Source organism: Phytophthora cinnamomi, assembly GCF_018691715.1.
Source record: "Phytophthora cinnamomi strain GKB4 chromosome Unknown Contig11, whole genome shotgun sequence".
Taxonomy (NCBI): Eukaryota; Oomycota; class Peronosporomycetes; order Peronosporales; family Peronosporaceae; genus Phytophthora; species Phytophthora cinnamomi.
The window spans coordinates 26,419-47,669 of NW_027150944.1; the positions used below are offsets into that span (position 1 = coordinate 26,419).

The 21,251-nt window shown below is 55.2% G+C and overlaps 9 protein-coding genes across 9 annotated transcripts; 3 read left to right on the top strand and 6 right to left on the bottom strand.

Moving 5' to 3' along the window:
• Nucleotides 1-74: 74 nt before the first annotated feature.
• Nucleotides 75-571, bottom strand: IUM83_18885 (Homebox and aldo/keto reductase; the record flags this gene model as incomplete). The annotated part of the gene is made up of 2 exons (XM_067943908.1): nucleotides 75-381; nucleotides 444-571. 2 exons carry the CDS (start codon nucleotides 569-571, stop codon nucleotides 75-77), a joined length of 435 nt encoding a protein of 144 aa, XP_067798000.1.
• A 94-nt stretch (nucleotides 572-665) lies between these two features.
• Nucleotides 666-1,604, bottom strand: IUM83_18886 (Homebox and aldo/keto reductase; the record flags this gene model as incomplete). The annotated part of the gene is made up of 3 exons (XM_067943909.1): nucleotides 666-1,063; nucleotides 1,143-1,477; nucleotides 1,570-1,604. 3 exons carry the CDS (start codon nucleotides 1,602-1,604, stop codon nucleotides 666-668), a joined length of 768 nt encoding a protein of 255 aa, XP_067798005.1.
• A 934-nt stretch (nucleotides 1,605-2,538) lies between these two features.
• On the bottom strand, nucleotides 2,539-4,052 carry IUM83_18887 (uncharacterized protein; the record flags this gene model as incomplete). Its single annotated transcript, XM_067943910.1, has 2 exons — nucleotides 2,539-3,474; nucleotides 3,573-4,052. 2 exons carry the CDS (start codon nucleotides 4,050-4,052, stop codon nucleotides 2,539-2,541), a joined length of 1,416 nt encoding a protein of 471 aa, XP_067798004.1.
• Nucleotides 4,053-5,263: 1,211 nt separating this feature from the next.
• On the top strand, nucleotides 5,264-6,339 carry IUM83_18888 (ATP-binding Cassette (ABC) Superfamily; the record flags this gene model as incomplete). Its single annotated transcript, XM_067943911.1, has 2 exons — nucleotides 5,264-5,491; nucleotides 5,545-6,339. 2 exons carry the CDS (start codon nucleotides 5,264-5,266, stop codon nucleotides 6,337-6,339), a joined length of 1,023 nt encoding a protein of 340 aa, XP_067797995.1.
• A 639-nt stretch (nucleotides 6,340-6,978) lies between these two features.
• On the bottom strand, nucleotides 6,979-9,009 carry IUM83_18889 (uncharacterized protein; the record flags this gene model as incomplete). Its single annotated transcript, XM_067943912.1, has 1 exon — nucleotides 6,979-9,009. One exon carries the CDS (start codon nucleotides 9,007-9,009, stop codon nucleotides 6,979-6,981), a length of 2,031 nt encoding a protein of 676 aa, XP_067797994.1.
• Nucleotides 9,010-10,363: 1,354 nt separating this feature from the next.
• On the bottom strand, nucleotides 10,364-11,458 carry IUM83_18890 (uncharacterized protein; the record flags this gene model as incomplete). Its single annotated transcript, XM_067943913.1, has 1 exon — nucleotides 10,364-11,458. One exon carries the CDS (start codon nucleotides 11,456-11,458, stop codon nucleotides 10,364-10,366), a length of 1,095 nt encoding a protein of 364 aa, XP_067798038.1.
• A 5,174-nt stretch (nucleotides 11,459-16,632) lies between these two features.
• IUM83_18891 (ABC transporter G family member 29) lies at nucleotides 16,633-18,291 on the bottom strand (the record flags this gene model as incomplete). The annotated part of the gene is made up of 1 exon (XM_067943914.1): nucleotides 16,633-18,291. One exon carries the CDS (start codon nucleotides 18,289-18,291, stop codon nucleotides 16,633-16,635), a length of 1,659 nt encoding a protein of 552 aa, XP_067798039.1.
• A 261-nt stretch (nucleotides 18,292-18,552) lies between these two features.
• Nucleotides 18,553-19,561, top strand: IUM83_18892 (uncharacterized protein; the record flags this gene model as incomplete). The annotated part of the gene is made up of 3 exons (XM_067943915.1): nucleotides 18,553-18,982; nucleotides 19,102-19,460; nucleotides 19,556-19,561. 3 exons carry the CDS (start codon nucleotides 18,553-18,555, stop codon nucleotides 19,559-19,561), a joined length of 795 nt encoding a protein of 264 aa, XP_067798040.1.
• A 118-nt stretch (nucleotides 19,562-19,679) lies between these two features.
• Nucleotides 19,680-20,879, top strand: IUM83_18893 (uncharacterized protein; the record flags this gene model as incomplete). The annotated part of the gene is made up of 1 exon (XM_067943916.1): nucleotides 19,680-20,879. One exon carries the CDS (start codon nucleotides 19,680-19,682, stop codon nucleotides 20,877-20,879), a length of 1,200 nt encoding a protein of 399 aa, XP_067798041.1.
• Between the last annotated feature and the right edge of the window lie 372 nt (nucleotides 20,880-21,251).

The window sequence follows — 21,251 nt, forward strand, 5'->3', positions numbered from 1 at the left end:
GGCGGCGAAGAAGCGCGTGTCCAGCACGTACTGCTTTCGCGCGCGCTCGCCCATGGCTTGCCGCTGCTCGGGCGTCATCTGCAGGATGCGCTCGACGGCGGCACAGATCTCGCGCCCTTGACGTACGTGGCCATGCCCTTGACGCCCTGCAGGCCGTGCTCGCCGTCGAAGTTGCCGCCCAGCAGCTGCTTGTCCACCACCGTGCTCGGGTGCGGCACGAGTACCGCCGACTCGGCCGGCAGCAGCTCATTCATGGGCGCCGCGTCGGTGGTCACGATCAGCGCCGCGTTCGCGCGGGCCTGGTTGATGTAGTGGCCGTAGCCCTCCAGCACGCTGGTGCACAGCAGGAACGCCGTCTCCACCATCATCCTGCCGAAGATGCTGCCGGGCACGCGCCCGTGTGCACCGTCACCTTCGGCTGCGCGCGGATGGACTCGTCGTACGTCTTGCGTATGAACGTGTTGTAGATATCCTGGTCCACGAAGACGTCCAGCGGCGGGAAGTCCGGGCGGGACAGCCAGCAGTCCAACACGGCGTTCGTCCCCTTGAACACGCTGTACAGATCATTCATCGAACAAAGTCAATCCCGCGGCTTTGAAGCTCAACATGCAACACCGAAATCGCGGCCAACGAACCTTTTCCCAGCGGTGTGGACGAAGTGCACGTCAGAAGTTCTTGGCGTGGGCGGCTGCCTTCGCCCCGAGCTGGTGCTTCGCGTACAGCGCCGCGTCCGACGTCGTGTGCCTCGTGTAGATGACGCGCGCGTTGCGTGGGTTGCCCTTCTGCTGGTACCACATCCGCACTCGCCTCGCGCAGATCGCCGTCTTGCACAGCACCACATCCACGCGCCAGTAGTGCGCCGCCACCAGCTCGTACATCTCCACGTTCGGCATCAGGTACATGGGCTTGCTCGCGGGCCACGACGGGCTGTCGGGCACGCTGTCCCAGAAGTGGTTCATGAAGATCAGCGGCGTCTTGGGGCACAGGTCATGGTACGTCAGCTTCTTGCCCGTCTTCTTGTCGTCGAACTCAGGTCCAAGACCCACCGAGGCAGCGCTCGACCCTGCACATCTGGAAAACACATGCAAAATGGTGTCAACGACCAGAACCATCTTCAGGTTCGGTGTGCCCCAGCAACCTACACTTGACGTAGCCCATCGCATCTTCACAGTAGCCGTCTCCTCTGATCCCTGAGGGCAAGAAGACCTCCACGTCGGGACAATCCGCCAGCTTCTGTTGCAGGTTCTTGTCGTCCCGTTGGAACCTGCCAACGCTGCTGTCCTTGTCTCCGTTGCGCCCGAAGTGCGAGGTGATGACGCTCTCGCGGTGCTTCATGCAGCCTTCGTGCAACATGGCGAGGTGCAGGCGCTCGCTGTCGTCAATCTCCTGAGCGTCGAGCAGTAGCTCGGGCGGGTAGAAGTCCAGCTCGTGCTCATTCTCGACCTCGTCGAAGTGGTGAGGACCCGAACGCCACCAGCTGTCCAGCAATAAAACAATAACAACGCGCCGACCAAGCCAGCAGCCTGGTGGTGCAGCGGGCGAATCGGAGGCGAACGAGGATGCACGAACGCCTTGGACACGCGAGGAGATGGACACGCCTGCATCGTCGCGATGCTGCGGTAATGCACGCACTTTTCCAATTGCGCGATGTGAAGTGACTGGATGAAGTGGGAATATGAAGTACGCGTGCAGGAGCTATCCGCTATCCGGCTGTGCAGGCGAGCTGCTGTCTGTCGTGCTGCAGTCTATCCCGAGCTGCTACATGTAAGCCTAGTCTGGGCGCTGCAGGTGTGGTGAACCCTTGTCCGCGATCCTTGCCACTTCAACTTGTGGCGGTTACTATTGTGATGACGAACACCAAAATGCAGATGTGCAACCTCACCAGCGGTTACCACGCTGCCCGATTTCCCTCGATGTGGGCGAATGCCACTGCTCACTTTCGAACTCGCTCGCTGGCAACTGGACGTGGGCGAGGGCGACCGCCGAGCGTTGGCGCGAGGTGTTTTCGCAGCGCTGGCACGGATTCTGACGGTCTCGTTGCTATTGAGCCAACGCCAAGTGGAGATGGCGAACGTGCTGCATCCGACGACCGTATTCCAAGCACGAGTGAATGCGCAGACCAAATTCTCGACGGTGTTCACAACCAACGGCAGCACAAGTGAAAAGTGACGACGTTTCCGCAGTATGGGGAGGAATCGTTTCCAGGTCGACTCGCTCGACTAGGAAGCGGAGAACTACTGTGTCACTCGAGTAACAAGGCGGTGCTGGTTGTGGTCGTGCTGAAAGATGCTGCGTCGTGACTGCTGGCGGAGCATTTCTTCATGTTGCTGGGAAGGAGAAAGTCTCCGTGACTATGCTCACGCCATCGCTACGACCTCTCTTGGGGTTCAAGTGCTGGGAGATGCCCAATGACCTCATCTACCACACCTAGCACCCAAAACTCGATGCACGGCCAGAATTGTAGCGAAGACCGCCGACAAGAGGAAACAACAGACACAATTCGTGATGTCCAAGAAGGTATATACAGTTAATGAAGCTTCATGTGGCCACTACTGTCCCTCCGCCGGGCGATACAACTTTGCCACCCATGGCTTCTCGAAGCAAAAGCGTATCGATCATCTGGTGCATTAACCCCATGGTGACCCGGTAGGTGCCGACCACGAGCTCCGTCATCTCGCCGATATGAGCTTTCTGATCTTCTGATGAAGCGAAACCGGTCATTTCGGGGCTCGCGAAGATGGCCATCCGAGTGATAGATCCAGGCACACCAACACTGTCACTCGACGTGCTCCCGAAGCTGAAAGGTGATGTTGTGCAGTAGCCCTTCTCACGCAGGCGAACGAAAACGGAGCCGTCCATCTCGACGTAGGAGCTCCATACCACCACCGTGCGGTTCTTCTCGAACACTCGTCGGAATGCAAACCTTCGAATGCTGTTCGTGGCTGGTGCGGAGCCTACTTGAATCTTCTCGATCATGGTGACGTTCATGCGATTATCACCGACAACTTCGGTCTTGAACGGGCCGAGCATCATTTCCTTGGCCGTGCTGTACCGCAGGATGCCCCACATTGTTCGGTGTACCGCTTCGGACGAAAACGGTAGCAAGCGGACGTCCTCGTGACGGACTGACACGCCGTTCGGATCTTGGTGCACCTTGGTGCCGTTGTTCATGTCACGGTTGACGTGAGCGATGCCGCTCAGCTCAAACACCGTATCGATTTCGGCAATCTGCGACTCAAGGCTTTCGTTCAACAGCGCGAAAACGAGCTCGTCGGTCATGACATCTGGCTGGGGAGCCCCCGCGGTGCCACTTCCATTGAATGTAGGGAGCGACTGCGCCGCGTCTCGCTGGTGCTGGTCGATGGCAGCCTCAAGGCTCCTCGCGACGTTCAGCTGTCCCTCGAGCATGGCTCGCAGCCTCATGTTCTCTACAACCGAGCGGTCCGCCTCCTTCTTCTGTCTCTCGGCGATCCTCTTCCAGGAGAGCAACACGTCTCTCGAGTAGTCCACACCAGCGTCTGCGTCTGCATCGACAGCAGCGCCTGTGTCGCCGTTGAAGATGGCCGCCGCACTGACGGGGACCCGACATCCGGCTTGGTCTGCAGCGACGCCAGCTCCTCCTCCATGTCGGCCACCTTGGCTCGCAGATAGTCCAGTTCATCCTTCGGGCGCTTGCGGCGCCGCGGCTTGTTCGTCTTGGAGTACGGAGCAGCCCGCACGTCCTTGCCTTTCTTGCCCGGGGCTAACGATGTTGCTCCCTGTGGGCTCTTGGCGATGTTAGACCGACTCACGGACGGTCGACTGGCAGACGTCGTGGACTTGTCCGTCGTGACGCCCTCATCCGTCGCCAGCAGTGCCTCGGCCTCAATGGCCAGTATGCCATCCAGCTCATCGCCGAATAGAGGCGTCTCATCCGCCACGACATTAAACGCGTCGGCCACGGGCGCGGCGTCTGCGAGCGATAGCACGTCGTCCAACGCCGCCAGCAAATCCTCGTCCAGAGCTCCGACACCGCCTTGGATCACGAACTCCTGACAACTGCTCTGCTGCATGGCGGAACTTCTATAATACACTGCACAGCCCGCTGAAAGAGCTGGTCAACTCGTGGAGACTCGTTATCTGAGCCGGTAGAGGGGCGGAACGAGCTCGAAAGCTGCTTGGGATCGGCCGGTAGGGCAGCAGCAGGTGGTGGCTCCGCCTCTGGTGTCTCGGGGCCAGACGTTGTCCGCCGGTGGTGCCGTGCTGCAAGAACGGAACTGAACTGCCAGCAGCAGATCGAGCAAACGAGCATGGCGTGCACACTGCTGTGCGCACGAGTGGGCGCCAACGCTGGAGTAATCGACCGGATGTTTACGGGACGGGCGCAGCACCACACCACGAGCACCAACCCGGCCAGCACGACGGAGTCGGCCACGATACGCTACCGTTGTATGCTTGGAACGGTGCACCGAGTCAATGGGCCCTCCTGGAAGATGCGTCGTCCTCGCCATCGCTGCTCCCCGACGCGTGCTCTGCATATCGACGGGGGCTGACTGACCGTGGGCAGGAGCTAAATGTAAATGCACGACCATCCAAGTAACTTCGGATGCCAGTCAACCCGCAAGTGCTGTACGCCGGCAGCATCGAGTACCACTCGAACCACCGAGAACGCATGGACTTGGTGGTCCCCCAGTCGCCCTCGACTCGATGCCACGCCAGCGTCCTACACCTGCTGCTCGTAGACGTGTAGTAGGAGCTCCAGGCGCTCGGCTACTCGTCCATCTTGACCTACGGCTCGCTGCTCGGGGCCGTCCGCAACGGCTCATGATCCCGTTCACCGAAGACACGGACATCGCCTACAGTGGAGAGATCTCAAGCGAAAGCGTGCTGGCTGGTGCGACGTCTTCATGAACCGCATCTGGCGAGTCTGTGTAGCCCCAACGCATCCGCTAGCGGGCAACCGCTACCACCCGGACAGCCCGATCGCCAAGAACTTCGCCGTGCCCTACGTGGATCTCTACTCCATGGAGAAGACCAAGGACGGCGGCGCCTTCTCGATGCAAGAGCCCACAGGCTGAACGCTGCCCAGCTACCGCTTTGAACCGGGGTAATTAGCTTGGCGCAGTCGCAGACTAACGGACGCAGTTGAAACCTCTGCGCGGCGGACGGTTTCGGTCCGAAAAGCGCCTGTCGTTTCGTTCCAACGGACTAAAGGACCTTGTTGGGCGAGCTCACTCTCTGACGGACCCTTTCGCCTCCAAGCGCGTGCAAGAGCTGGATCGACATGCAGAGGCCTCGCAATGTGGTGCTGCCGACGGACCTGTCGAGATACGATGACGACCTGGAAGCCGACCTCATAGTCGACACCGATGGCTCCTCGGACAACCCGAGTCCGCGAAAGCCATCGAGTCCGTCGAAGAAGGCCCCGACGTTGGGTCATCCCCGGTTCGTGACGACTACGAAGCGGCGCATGGTGTTCTGGTCCATTGTGCTCGTCGCGCTGGCGATCGGCGTGTGCATTCTTCTCACTGTGGAGATGCGGCTGCTACCTCGCTCGTTTTCAAGCCCAAGCAGTGCTCGCCGCGAGTGCTGAAGGCCAGCGACATGGAGTATCACTCGGACCACCGGTTCAACACCATGATCAAAACCATCAACGCCTTCCCAGCGCCGTCCTTCAAGCCCAGTCACGAGGCGCTCTGCAACGACTCGGACCGACAAGAACGCGGGTACCAATACTGTCTGCCGATTTCAGGCCGCAAAGACTCGAACTTCTGCCCAGGCGCCGACCGCATGGACCTGTTGCTGCCTCAGTCGTCCTCAACGCGCTGTTACGCCAGTGTACTGCACTTGCTGCTTGTCGATGTGTACGAGGAGCTCAAGGCCCTGGACTACAACCCGATTCTGGCGTTCGGCTCGTTGCTGGGTGCTGTCCGCAACGGGTCCATGATCCCATTCACGGAAGACACCGACATCGCGTACGTGGGCGATATCTCGACGGGCAGTGAACTCGACGAGGCGCTTTGGAAAAAGGGCTACCACCTCTTCCACCGGAATGTCTGGCGAGTTTGTGTAGCCCCGACGCATCCACTGGCTGGCAACCTGTTTGATCCTGAGCGCACTATCGTCCAAGACTACTCCGCGCCCTACTTGGACCTCTACTCAATGGAAAAGGTGAAGGAGGGCAAGGCATTCAAGATGGACGAATGGGGTGGCACGCTTCCTGCCTACCGCGTGGAACCATACTCGGAGGTGGTGGTCAATGGTTTGCCGTACGACACGGTACACGACCCAGAATACTTCCTGCTTGAGGAATATGGACCGGACTACAAGAAGCCTACGCCTCGCAGACTGCTATTGTGAACCAGCTCCAAGTTTCAGTCAATTACGCAACAAATAAAACTTTAGACATTCAATGAACACAGTTTTCTTAAACGAGGTTTTGGCGATAAACTTGCTGCAGTTCGCATAACCTACATACTACTGTAGTACTATTACAGCAAGCATTTCGACGTGTTTTATTCGGTACCGGTAAGACCACTTCAGTCGTGTCGCTATAATAGAGAAACTCGGCTAGAGATCTCCTACAAATTGCAATCTACGATCGCGAGGCTTGGGCGTCATGTAATCGCTTCCGTATTCCGATAGAAGCAGGAAGTCTGGATCGTGAACGGTGTTGTATGGCACGCCATTAATCGAAACTTGTGCGAACGGCTCAACGCTCTCAACCGGAAGTCTCTGTGCCTTGAGTTCCTGCATTGACCACGAACTGTTAACTTGCTGCTCCATGGCGTACAAGTCCACGTACGGAACCGTGTAGTCCCCGACAATCGAATGGCTTGGATCGTACAGCTGTGACGCGAGTGGGTGTGTCGGCGCTACACAAACCCGCCAAATATAAAAGTCGAAGAGGTGATAGCCCTTGCGCCACAGTCTCGTCGAGTTCTCCACCGTCGACAATACTTCCTCTATACGCGATATCAACGTCTTCAGTGAAGGGAATCATGCCCCGTGGCGAACGGCGCCTAAGAGTGTTCCAAATGTAAGGAGAGGAACAGCTCCAATGGCCTTCAGCTCTCCATACACATCAGCAAGTAGCATGTGCAGCACACTGGAGAAGCACAGCTTCGCTGGTGATTGGCGTAGAAGGATGTCCATTCGATCGGCGTTGGCGCACAAAGGAGTATCCTTCCTACCGGAAATTGGTAGGCAGTAGCGGAATTTGCGGTACTTGCGATTGTCCGCGTTACACAAAACCTCGTGGCTACCGCTGAACCGTGGTGCGGATTGTGCTCTCGACCTTTTCATCACGGAGTAGAACTCAGAGCCGTCTTCGACGACACTAGCAATGTCAGGTGTGCACTCGGTCTCCGGAACTGTTGGGACTTCTGTCTCGGCCGGAATCTCGGCCTCTTCTAGTTGGGCTGGAGCCTCGGTCTCTTCAAGCCTCCCCTCATTCGTGGTGGGAGCCTCAGTTTCATCAGACTCCACCTCACTCGTGGTAGGAGCTTCAGTACCTTCAGCCTCCACCTCAAGTGTGCTTTCTTGCTGCTGGGTGGTGATCAAGTTGATGTAAGGCCCAGCATATTTGGCGACAATAGGCTGCCTTGGGTCGTAGAGATTCGCAGCTAGCGGGTGGATGGGAGCAACACATACGCGCCAGTTGTCGTCGTAGTAATAGAGGTTGTAACCTTTTCCCAGTAGTGTGATATCTAGTGCGGTTCCGGCAACTAGTTCTCCACTGAAGGTGACGTTGGTGCCTTCAGTCAGCCCGTCACCAGAGCCATCCTCGCTTTCAGTGCCCAACTTGACGATTGGAGATACCCCTGCCGCTTGAAGCTCCACGAATACATCCACAAGAATCATATGCAGAACACTCGCCAGGCACAGCGTCGACGGTGATTGACGAACTAGAAGATCAATGCGATCGGCGCCGGCGCAAAACTCGGGATCATTTCGGGTAGACATTGGAAGGCAGTAGGGAACGTCGTGATCCTCACGAGCATTGTCACTGCACAACGCCTTGTGTTCTCCTTCGAAAACGGGTGCTGGAAGCGCCTCCATTGTCTGCAGCATCGTGTAAAATCGTTGGGTAGAAGCGTACTCAATACTTTTAGCGTCAAGCACATTCGGGATGCAGGCGGCCTCCAAATGCGCATGCGCGTCTATCGTCTCTGGCTCAGTAGCATCAGTGCTAGGAAGACTTTGCTGTGCTGGTGACAGGACGAGATTCACGTGCGGAACGAGTCTCGCTGAAGCTGTGATCTTCCGATCCGAGTCGTACAGATGCGAAGCCAGCGGGTGCGTTGGTGCCACGCACGCGCGCCACTCGTCGTCATCGAGGAAGACGTGGTAGCCCTTCTGCTTTAACGCCACGTTAAAACCATCACCCAGCGATACGCTCCCGGTGTACACGATGCTTGTGACACCTACAGATGCACCGGAAATGGTGTCTAGCGCCGAGGTAAAGTTGGCGTGTGGGGACGCGTCAATCGCTTCCAGCTCTTCAAGTACGTCCGTAACCAGCAAGTGCATCACACTCGCACGACACAGCGTCAGCGGAGACTGTCGGATCAACAGATCAATGCGGTCAGCACCTGCACAGAACACCGGGTCGTCTTGGCTCGTGATGGGGAGGCAGTACTCAAACTTGCGCTCGTCGGCATGGTCGTCGGCGCACAATGCCTCATGCTTGCCACGGAATGTTGGGCTCGATATGGTCATGTCCTGGATCATGGCGTAGAATCGGTGGTCGGATCGGTAGTTGACATTGGCGGCGTCTAGCATGGCGGGGCTGCATCGTGGGTCGAAGCTGGCCCAGCGCGGGATAAACTGCATCTCAGTCGTGAGGGTGGCGACGCCGAAGACTACAAAAACAAAGAAAGCGAGCGCAGTCTTGGCAGGCCTTGACAGGCGTGTTGTCGAAGGTAGAAGCGGTTTTCTTGGTGTCGCATCGATCTCAACCTCCTTCTCATCTTCGTCGGTGTAGTTGTCCAAGTTGACAGGGAGTACAGCCACGACATTCTGAGGCATGACTGTTGTCTTTAGACTTGTCGCACTGCAATGGAGACCGAAAACTTGGAACTGGGGCTGGTCAGCTCGGTGTTTGGTGCATGTGTAGGCTTTAAATTGGCCGTGGGGTCCCATGATGTGCGAAGCCACGGACCAAGATCTATAATCTCACGAGCTAACATAAGACCAGCATGATCTTACCCTGCGACCATGTCATTATCAATCAATAGGATACGTTGGCTGAAGCTTTCAATAGCAACGGGTAGTTTACGAGGACGCGTAAGTTGATCTTCCTGAAGGGGGACGGTCATCATATCAAGTGTACAAACTGTGCTGCGAATCCAAGCACAGACTCGTCCTCGCCAAGATGCATGTTGTATATTTAGGCGCCTTGGTTTCCTATCCAACATGCGGGAATGCAGCGTGCAGTTTCCGAGCGGATAAGTTTTCCCAACGCTAGAGATCCATTCAAGGAGAGGGCATTTGCTCTTTTGTAGCGGCGCGACCATCACGCTCCACCGACGGACTCTTGCGGCTTCATCACGCCGCGGTCGCACTCGCGTTCAACCCACCACGCCACTCCCTGGGTTGGCCTCTCCGATCCAGCTCTCGGCCCGGCGCCGCGGTTCAGCTTCCACGCGTCGACGCCCCTCAACCATCGAGTCCCAGGCTAAGCATGTGAATGGACTTCCTTTTCCCCATGACCTGTACTCGGAAGGGAATGATGGCGTACTTTGTGTAGGCATCTAAAACGACAAAAGCTGTTAGGGTGTGGTGCCTTTGTTCAGCCACGTCGGTCGTCTTCACTTTCAGACGTAGTATCCTCAACACCCCAAATCGTTTGATGGTGTTCAGACTTGTGTCCGCAAAGCTGAACCCTCGACTTTTCTTCCCTTTCGCGACTCGCGGTGTTTTCTCCGTGTTGGTTTCCTCGGGAAATGCGCCTTGAGGTCTGCGAGGCTTGGGCTTGAGGTAGTCTACCCGTACTCCTCTTCTAGCAAGTACTTCGGATCGTGAATGGTGTCGAAAGGTAACCCATTGATCGAAATTTGAGAAAATGGCTCGACACGGTCGCTTGGAATTGAACCTCCGAACTCCTGCATCGTCCACGACTCGCCATCTTCATTTTCAGCCATTCTGTACAGATCGACGTAAGGGATTTCGTAGTCCTCGGCGAGTGGCGCGTCTGGATCGTACAAATGGCTGGCAAGGGGGTGCGTCGGAGCAACGCACACGCGCCAAATCCCATAGTCAAAGAGGTGGTAACCTTTCTTCCAAAGCGCGACATCTAGAGCCCCGCCGCTAGTGATAGTACCAGAGTACGCTATGTCAACGTCTTCAGTGAATGGGATCATGGACCCGTTGCGAATGGCGCCTAGGAGCGTTCAAAGGTGATAATAGGATCTGATCCATTAGCTTTCAGTTCATTGTAGACGTCGGTGAGAAGCATGTGCAGGACGCTGGCATAGCACCTCGTTGAAGAAGACTGGAGGGCGAGCAGCTCCATACGGTCAGCTCCGGCACAGAAACTCACAGCTATGCGACCCGTGATAGGGAGGCAATAGCGGTAGCCGCGATTTTGACGACCGATATCGCTGCAGAGCGCCTTGTGTGAACCATTGAACGCAGGGGCTGGAAGTGTCTCCATCTCCTGTAAGATCGTGTAGAATCGGTCGTTTGGATCGTACTCGACGCTCTTTACATCGACCTGGTCTGCAGAGCAGCTATCATCAACGCTGGTAGTGGGCTTCTCTGTGTCGGGTGCAGTAGCGGTAATCTCTTCGGTTGAGGCGACGACGAGAGTCACATGCGGCACGGGAGATCCTATTTTGCAATCAGGGTCGTACAAGTGCGAAGCAAGAGGGTGAGTCGGTGCAACGCACACGTTCCAGTCCCCATTGTCCTGAAAGAGGTGGTAGCCCTTCGCTCGCAATGCAGGCTCAAGGACGCCAACTTGTGAAATGTTACCACTGTAAGAGATGCTCGAGAACCCAGTCGGAACCGCAGCAGCAGAACTATCGCTCGACATTTCATCGGGCATACTGAAGTCGACCCTCGGAGCTGCTCCAGCAACTTGAAGCTCCTCAAATGCGTCCGAAACCAGCAAGTGCATCACACTCGCACGACACAGCGTCAGCGGAGACTGCCGGATCAACAGATCGATGCGGTCAGCACCCGCACAGAATACTGGGTCGTCTTGGCTCGTGATGGGGAGGCAGTACTCAAACTTGCGCTCGTCGGCATGGTCGTCGGTACACAATGCCTCATGCTTGCCACGGAATGTGGGCGGGATCAATGTTGTCGAGGCCTGGATCATGGCGTAGAATCGGTGATCAGATCGGTAGTTGACATTGGCGGCGTCTAGCATGGAGGGGCTGCATCGTGGGTCGAAGCTGGCCCAGCGCGGGATAAACTGCATCTCAGTCGTGAGGGAGGCGATGCCGAGGGCTACGAAGCCGAAGAAAGCCATCGCAGTCTTTGCAGGTCGCGAAAATCTTGGTTTTGACTGTAGCAAAGGCTTAATAACGACGTCATCCTTGTCGACACCGAGATCAAGTTCCGCGTCATGGTTGGCGAGATGGCTCGGTAGCACAGCGACGACCGATCCTCTCATGATCTGGTAGAAGGTCTACGCGTGCCGGAGACTGCTAATTTATGACGGCCCATGCTTGAACACGCTCACAAAGCAACGGGACACGCGAAGTTGCGAGTTGGTTGCACCGGAAACCATGCAATAACCGTTGCGTCAGTCGCTTCCACTTCGCAGCATGTACGCAGGCCTATCAAAATTAGGCTGAAATACCTACCTACCTACCTACCTAATTTGACCTCGATTAGGCATTTTGGGAAAAGTCTGAATAGGTATTGTGAAAAGCACTCAGAATGTCTAATCGGATAGTAAGTCGGCTGATTTAGTGCCTTATTTAGAGACGGGAACCCTTATGTATTTCTACCCATCCCTTATTTAGAATTGGGTACACCTAATTATAATCGGTCTTATGCAGCATCGCGTCAAAGCTATTTTAGAGTCGGAATCGATTTGGTCTCTAAATAGGCTGAAATGTCAGCTCCAACCTCGGCATTCCGAGGAAGTCCGCACAAATAAACCCACCGAGCAAGCGGCTATGCAAACACTAGCCAAGATATCAGTCAAAATAGGAGGAATCAACAGGACGAGCAGAACCAGCGTCCGTGTCGAGGACGCGGAGTTTCGCTTTGACCCAGAGGGCAGCTTTGATGACCTCTACGCGAGAAACGGAAGAGCGCATCGTAGCCGCGCTAGTTGCTTTCGATATTAGAACGTTGCGCCCTGATACTAATCTCTACGCTAAGCCAAGTCAAGGCGCCACTCAGCAGGGCTGGGTGGATTTAACCACAGCTCTCCATCGAAATTCTGCGGCATACACCGTGTCTCCGCTGTCTCTCTCCCTCACCACTGTTCTGACAAGATGGCTTTAGAGCCCAGTTCCCAACTCCTATTTAAGCCGACTTACTCAGATTAGTACCCACATTAACTTCCTATTCAGTACAAATTACCACGTATCGATTTTTTTGCTCACAGCCCTGATTTACAGAGCTATACGGAGTGACAAAATCACCGGTTTTCACAATAGTTCTGAAGTAGATGGCTCAAAATCCAAATTAGGTATGCAGGTGATATACTTTATTCAAGTGAGTCAGCTACGTGGACTCCTAGCGACGCGTTCAGCTAGATCGACCAAAACGAAGTACTGCAGCGACTGGAGTTGGCTTTCCACTGCATAGTTGGTTAGAGCTGTTCTCTGCGGGTTCTTGACTTGCTTCAAGACGCTGAACTCACTCTCAACTGAGTGAGTGCCGGGCGATATTGCCGCCACTCCAGCGACGAATGCGAACAGTAACGTGTAATTGCCCTCGCAGTCCACATCTGCAACATGTGTGTGAGAATGTTGTCACGCCTGAAAGATGAGAACGACTTGATATTTGTGGTCTTGGGGCGCGGTTTTTTCTCAGTCAGCCTCGTAAATGCATTGCGCTCTTCAGCAGGTGCAATTTCGCGGCCAAACGCTTGACAGAATTTGCACCATGCCTCAGTAATCTCACCATCAACAACACTGCACTCAAAGGCTGAAGGCCAAGCTCAGCCTCGTATTTGGGGATTCATTTTTGCCGCTGCTGCAGAGGGGTGATTTTAGTTTGCACAAGGGCAGTGTTGACACAGCGGTTTGCACCAGTGACTTTAGGCTGTGGTGCGGTCTGTTGGTCTCCACGAGCACCCTTCTTAAACCCTCGCCTTGATCCTTTTGTCTTCCCCATTCGTGCTAGGAGGTGGAGAGCGCCGAAAGGTGGAATGCACAGGCAGCGACTCGAATAGACTGCGAGCTAGGGTGGTTTCAGGCATGTCCGCAATTAGGTATTTTGAAAAAAATAGGATTAGGCATTTTGCACTTTCCCTTCACACAATACCTAATTTTGAGAGGCCTGCATGTACGCCTCGTAGGTATCATACCGGATTCAGACGCTGAAAATACAACGTAATGGAAGCTTGGGTGCGTAAAGGGCAACATAAAAAGTGATATTGTAACTTAAAGTCCGTACTCTCTTGTACTCTAGACCAGCTTCTCACTTCATGGCCACTAACTTCTATAGTTGGCTAAAATAACCCCAAATAGAAGGCCTTTCATCACCGATCTAGTGGTGAAAGGCCTTCTATTGGGGTTAACTACTCGTTGCTGAATGCAATTGTTAGTTGATGGGTCGCCCCGTAAACTTCGCCTTGAAGCCGTCCCGTAAGTCGTCTCGTAATGCGGTATCGTAAATTACCACGCAATAATATTGTGAAAAGCACTCAGAATGTCTAATCGGATAGTAAATCGGCTGATTTAGTGCCTTATTTAGAGACGGGAACCCTTATTTATTTCTACCCATCCCTTATTTAGAATTGGGTACACCTAATTATAATCGGTCTTTTGCAGCATTGCGTCAAAGCTATTTTAGAGTCGTAGTCGATTTGGTCTCTAAATAGGCTGAAATGTCAGCTCCAACCTTGGCATTCCGAGGAAGCCCGCACAAATAAATCCACCGAGCAAGCGGCTATGCAAACACTAGCCAAGATATCAGTCAAAATAGGAGGAATCAACAGGACGAGCAGAACCAGCGTCCGTGTCGAGGACGCGGAGTTTCGCTTTGACCCAGAGGGCAGCTTTGATGACCTCTACGCGAGAGCGGAAGAGCGCATCGTAGCCGCGCTAGTTGCTTTCGATATTAGAACGTTGCGCCCTGATACTAATCTCTACGCTAAGCCAAGTCAAGGCGCCACTCAGCAGGGCTGGGTGGATTTAACCACAGCTCTCCATCGAAATTCTGCGGCATACACCGTGTCTCCGCTGTCTCTCTCCCTCACCACTGTTCTGACAAGATGGCTTTAGAGCCCAGTTCCCAACTCCTATTTAAGCCGACTTACTCAGATTAGTACCCACATTAACTTCCTATTCAGTACAAATTACCACGTATCGATTTTTTTGCTCACAGCCCTGATTTACAGAGCTATACGGAGTGACAAAATCACCGGTTTTCACAATAGTTCTGAAGTAGATGGCTCAAAATCCAAATTAGGTATGCAGGTGATATACTTTATTCAAGTGAGTCAGCTACGTGGACTCCTAGCGACGCGTTCAGCTAGATCGACCAAAACGAAGTACTGCAGCGACTGGAGTTGGCTTTCCACTGCATAGTTGGTTAGAGCTGTTCTCTGCGGGTTCTTGACTTGCTTCAAGACGCTGAACTCACTCTCAACTGAGTGAGTGCCGGGCGATATTGCCGCCACTCCAGCGACGAATGCGAACAGTAACGTGTAATTGCCCTCGCAGTCCACATCTGCAACATGTGTGTGAGAATGTTGTCACGCCTGAAAGATGAGAACGACTTGATATTTGTGGTCTTGGGGCGCGGTTTTTCTCAGTCAGCCTCGTAAATGCATTGCGCTCTTCAGCAGGTGCAATTTCGCGGCCAAACGCTTGACAGAATTTGCACCATGCCTCAGTAATCTCACCATCAACAACACTGCACTCAAAGGCTGAAGGCCAAGCTCAGCCCTCGTATTTGGGGATTCATTTTTGCCGCTGCTGCAGAGGGGTGATTTTAGTTTGCACAAGGGCAGTGTTGACACAGCGGTTTGCACCAGTGACTTTAGGCTGTGGTGCGGTCTGTTGGTCTCCACGAGCACCCTTCTTAAACCCTCGCCTTGATCCTTTTGTCTTCCCCATTCGTGCTAGGAGGTGGAGAGCGCCGAAAGGTGGAATGCACAGGCAGCGACTCGAATAGACTGCGAGCTAGGGTGGTTTCAGGCATGTCCGCAATTAGGTATTTTGAAAAAAATAGGATTAGGCATTTTGCACTTTCCCTTCACACAATACCTAATTTTGAGAGGCCTGCATGTACGCCTCGTAGGTATCATATCGGATTCAGACGCTGAAAATACAACGTAATGGAAGCTTGGGTGCGTAAAGGGCAACATAAAAAGTGATATTGTAACTTAAAGTCCGTACTCTCTTGTACTCTAGACCAGCTTCTCACTTCATGGCCACTAACTTCTATAGTTAGCTAAAATAACCCCCAAATAGAAGGCCTTTCATCACCGATCTAGTGGTGAAAGGCCTTCTATTTGGGGGTTGGCCACTCGTTGCTGAATGCAATTGTTAGTTGATGGGTCGCCCCGTAAACTTCGCCTTGAAGCCGTCCCGTAAGTCGTCTCGTAATGCGGTATCGTAAATTACCACGCAATAATATTGTGAAAAGCACTCAGAATGTCTAATCGGATAGTAAGTCGGCTGATTTAGTGCCTTATTTAGAGACGGGAACCCTTATTTATTTCTACCCATCCCTTATTTAGAATTGGGTACACCTAATTATAATCGGTCTTTTGCAGCATTGCGTCAAAGCTATTTTAGAGTCGTAGTCGATTTGGTCTCTAAATAGGCTGAAATGTCAGCTCCAACCTTGGCATTCCGAGGAAGCCCGCACAAATAAATCCACCGAGCAAGCGGCTATGCAAACACTAGCCAAGATATCAGTCAAAATAGGAGGAATCAACAGGACGAGCAGAACCAGCGTCCGTGTCGAGGACGCGGAGTTTCGCTTTGACCCAGAGGGCAGCTTTGATGACCTCTACGCGAGAGCGGAAGAGCGCATCGTAGCCGCGCTAGTTGCTTTCGATATTAGAACGTTGCGCCCTGATACTAATCTCTACGCTAAGCCAAGTCAAGGCGCCACTCAGCAGGGCTGGGTGGATTTAACCACAGCTCTCCATCGAAATTCTGCGGCATACATCGTGTCTCCGCTGTCTCTCTCCCTCACCACTGTTCTGACAAGATGGCTTTAGAGCCCAGTTCCCAACTCCTATTTAAGCCGACTTACTCAGATTAGTACCCACAGTAACTGCCTATTCAGTACAAATTACCACGTATCGTTTTTGCTCACAGCCCTGATTTACAGAGCTATACGGAGTGACAAAATCGCCGGTTTTCACAATAAATTATAATAAATTACGAAACCAGTAATGTATACTACTAGTAGTATAACGCAATGCGCTACAGAAAAACCGACTCGGATTGACCTTTTACCAAACGCTACAACAACAACCACAATATTTACTTGACACTACCTTCACATGCGCACCACCTCGCAGCTGGATCCTTCGCCTGCAGTGGTGAGGAGAACCTTCTCCACCACTTCATGCACTAGGCCAAAGTTGTGCCTGTAAGTGCCGACGATGAGATCCGTCACGTCGCCGACGTGCATCTGCGCCTCCTGCTGCGAGTTGAACTCCGAGACCTCCGGAACCACCTGAACCGCCATTCGAGTCATGCAGCCTTGCCTGAAGCTGCTGGGGCTGTGTGCGCCTTGCCTAACGCCCCGGTAGAACTCGAACGTCGACGCCGTGCTCCACCCTTTCTCACGTAGTCGCACTGAGACCGAGCCATCGATCTCAACGTAGCTGCTCCATACAAAAATGACGCGGTCCTGCTCGATATGCCGCCGGAAAGCAGCTCTCTTGGTAACGCTAACCTGATGAGACTTGGGCAACTCCAGCATGTCGCGGAAGATGAGGTTCGAGTGGTCTTTGGTCAGCGCCTGCGCTGTCGTGTCCTTCACTACCAAGCCGTAATGCAGACTGTTCCAGAGCGCGTCGTGCCACGCCTGCAGCGTGAACGGCAGCAACCGCGCTTCCTCGTGGCGGAACGAAATGCCGTTAACCTCGCGCTTGAAGTCGAAGCCGCCCGCCAGGTCGTGGAACACATTCGAGAGCCCAGACGTCGTCAAAACCTCGTTCACCTGAGCGAGCTGCGTCTCCACGCTTGCATTGAGTTGATCGAAAATCTCCGCGTCCGACAAGGGCGTCTTCGGCGGCGACACGCCGCTTCCGATGGTACGCATGCCGTGCCACGGGTTAACATCCTTCTGGTGCTGCGCGATGGCGGCTTCGAGTACGCGGGCGACCTGCAGCTGACCCAAGAGTCTGTTGCGCAGCCTGCGGTTCTCGTCGATGGAGTTGTCGGCCTCTCTGCGCTGGCAGTCGGCGATGTCCTTCCAGCTGGAGAAGCCTCTCGGGACGAGCGCCGTCCGTTGTGTCTGCGGCTCCTCCACGCCCGCCGCGCTCCTCAGGGCGTCCGCCACATCGGACTTGCTGAGCATCTCCAGCTCCTCCTGCAGCTCCGCCACCTTGGAGCGAAGGTACTCGAGCTCGTGCTTCGGGCGCCGGCGGTTGCGCCGCTTGCACGTCGAGTAGGGCCGCAGCCGCCCGTCGATCTTCTTGGGCGGCGACTGCACCTCCTGCTTCCGCGTGGGCGCGACCTGCTCCCCCTCGTCCGAGGACGACAGCAGCTCCTGGATCTCCAGCGACAGCAGCATCGAGTCCACGTCCACGCTCACGTCCACGCCGTCGACCGCCAGCGCCTTGGTCGGCGCGGCGGCCACCGCGTCCACGTTGACGGGAGAGCTGGCGACGTTGACGGGCGCCTCCTCCGTGAAGTAGCCCAGCGCCTCCATCAGGTCCGCGTCCGTTGCCGTGCGTGGCGCCTGCATGGGTCTGTTGAAATTGGTGAATGGGCCGGCCGCCTCTGCCTTCGTCTGCGATGGGGAGTTGACGTTCTCGCAGGCCGCAGCCGCATGGCAAAGCGCGCCGCAAGCGCCGTAAATAAGGCGGCAGATGTCCGGAACACGTGCAAATCGCCGCCAGCGCTCGCTCGCCTCAGGCTGCTCGTGCGTCGGCGTTGTCCGCCCTCGCTCCGTCGCCACGACGTTGCGGCGACTAAAGCTGTACATGCACCGGTACAAACTGTACTACAGTACCTCGTGACGCTGCGCGCGCGCCGTCCGGTGGTGCAGAACGGAGAGCTGGTGACTCGACGGCGATGAGGTTATAATACATGTACGGCGCGCTGACACAGGCGGAGCTTCGTTCGAGGTTGCGTCGATTACAGCTCGAGGCGCGTCTCGCGGCCCCGGTAATCAGCGCCACAGCTGCGATGGCATTGGTGCAGTCGCCTTGCTGGGCCCTGCACGCCTCGACGCCATTGCGGGGCGATGCTGCAGCGCTCGCAGCGGTGGCTGACGCGCCAGCAGAGCTCGCTCGCGCTGCCGGAGCTGGGCGTGATCGAGTTCCTGGTGCTGTGCTTCGAGCAGGTGGCGGTGGCGGGCGCGGCCGTGAACTGCTTCCAGAGCTCCGAGGCAGACGCAGACGGCAACGCGCCGCTGTTCCTCCCGGCGGTGGCGCGCGTGATCCCGCAGGCGCTGATGGTCATCACGGTACTGAGCCTCTGCATCGTCTGGGGCTCGCAGACCGCCCGGGGGCTGCTCCGCCTGCTGCACCTCAACAAGTGCGCGGATCGAGTCACCTTCGTCTCGAGAAGGAGATATCTCCCGCCGGTCGTCGCGCTGCTCAAGCTCTTCTTCCTGCTCTACGTGACGCTGCGGCTGAACGGCTCCAGCGGACTGCAGTGGAAGCAGCAGACGAGTGCGCTCTGCGCCGCCCTCATACTCGTGGCCTGCGAGGTGGTGGACGTCTTCGCCGTGGCGCACACGTGGGCGCTGAGTCGATGGCGAGGCGTCCCCGTTCACGACTGGCGCGAGCAGGGAGAGCTGCAGTCGACGCCAAGCAGCTCGTGCTCACGTTCTTCGACCGCTGGAAGGACTGCGGCCTGGTGACCTCGTTCCTCAGCCAGAGCGAGATCACGCTGCTGATAGCCGAGATCCCGTCCATGGCCTGGGCGAGCTGGACATGCTGCCAGCGCGGGGCCACGCCCGAGCACCTGTCGTACCAGCTGCATCGCTGGCTCACCGTGCTCACCATTGTCATGGGCATGAACGTGATCCTCGTGGCGCCTCAAGTCGAGAATGACATTGTCGGCGCCTCCACTTTTCTTGTCGCCGATGTCGCACTGACGGCCCTGAGGCTCTTCGAAGGGCGACACCGACGACGAGCTCGAAGGGAAGCGATACGAACGCAGCGGCTTACGATGGTGACTGCTGCACTGGACAACGATACCAGCTCTGATAAAGACGACAATGAGAATGGTGATTCCATCAGTGTTGAAGCGAATGACGACGTCGAGGCAAGCAAAATCGCAAGCTCCCGAGGTCAAACTGAAAGTCGTGGACAACCCCCTGCAGATCCACAGCACAGTACACCAGAACACTCGGAAAGTGTGGTGATGCAGTGCTGGGATCTCAAGCGCCGCGGAGTTTGGAGAGCTGCCGTTGTACGAGGAATTCCTGCGAAAGAGTGGGCGTTCGCTTCTCTCGACTGTGTGTACTCCATCCTGGTGGTGTTGAACTTTTACGAGACCGTCGATGGCTCCGAACTTCAGATTATGCCTGGACTTCTTCTGGCTGCAACAGAGAATAGCGATCTCAAATCCCTGCAGGATGAGGAGGACCAGCTCATGAGCGAAGTCAACCGCGTTTCCATGATGGTATCATCAGCGTTTTGGACGATCTTGGGGCTGTCCCTTGCTGCTCGCCACTACTTTTTGTACTCATCCAGACGCCAGCGAATTCCCGGAGTTCCGCACTACTTTCCCATGGATGAAGCTGGTACGGTCACTACTCGGCAGCCCAACTACTTCGCGTTGAGTGTCCAAGTCGTCAAAGTATTGCTGCTACCATTGCCAATCTGCGGCTGTGCGTACGTGTTGGTACCGGCAGATTTGTACGTGTTCAAAGAAGAAGTTAACGTGTTTGTGGCCGGAGCAATTGGTGATATTGCAGCAGCACGATGGGTTGATGCTTCTAGTCGAGCCTTGTACGGTCTTGGACGCTTTGACGGCGATCCTCCTGGTATGAAGATGTTTGGCGGCTCCCCGTACGTCAAGGGCAGCACGGCATTGCAGGTCTTCTGGGATCGCTTCAACGACTTCCTCGGTCCACTGAGTCTTGATCATTTGGTTGTCAGTTCCAAGATCGCGTCCGGGAACTTCACCGTCGTCTACTTTCTGCTGTGTGTCTGTGTGCTGCATGCACTGATCGCATATGTGGACTCAATCAACATCAAGAGCGCAGTCTATCGAGCGGAGCGCCTTGGCTACCTCATCGCAGTCACGTTTCTAGTTCGTAACTCGGCGAAGTACGTCGAGCGTCAAGGCCCCGATCTCTACGCGCCCGTGCTGCTAGTAGCGACCGAGTTTTTTGCACAAGTCTCTGCTCTCGGCTCTCGTTGCAAGGCTTGGTGTTCGAAGCGAAAGGCTGGCTCTGCAGAGCGAACCTCACGACAAATGCCTATGCTATCTTCCATCTCCGAGCCCGACGAATGGCCCGTGCTCAGCTCTGATGATAGTGGGAATTGTGGGGAACGTTCGAGCAATCCCTCGGATGACAGTACGCGCTGTGTCTACCGCTGCATGAACAGCACTTGAGATTTTGTGGTTGTATTGATACATGCCAATTCTGCATTGAACAATGAAAGTTTCATGTCAATCCGACAACTGTAGCTCTCTGTACGAAGAATAGACTAGCGGCAAAATAGGTGGGCGAAGACTTTCTGGAGCGGCTGTACTTTTACTCGCTGTAGTTGGTGCAAAATACAACAGCTCGTAGACGTCTACGCGCTGAAAGAGCGCTGGAGTCTCTGCTTCTTGGCGGTCTGCGTCACGGCGCGTACCAGAGCTCCGAAATCTTTCGTTTCGAGCTGTGCCAGTGCTCGGGACAGCTTTTGAACCGCCTTTTGTAGCGGGAGCTCCACCAAGTAGAACGACGCCGTGGCAAGCGCCAAAAGGAGAATGATGCGT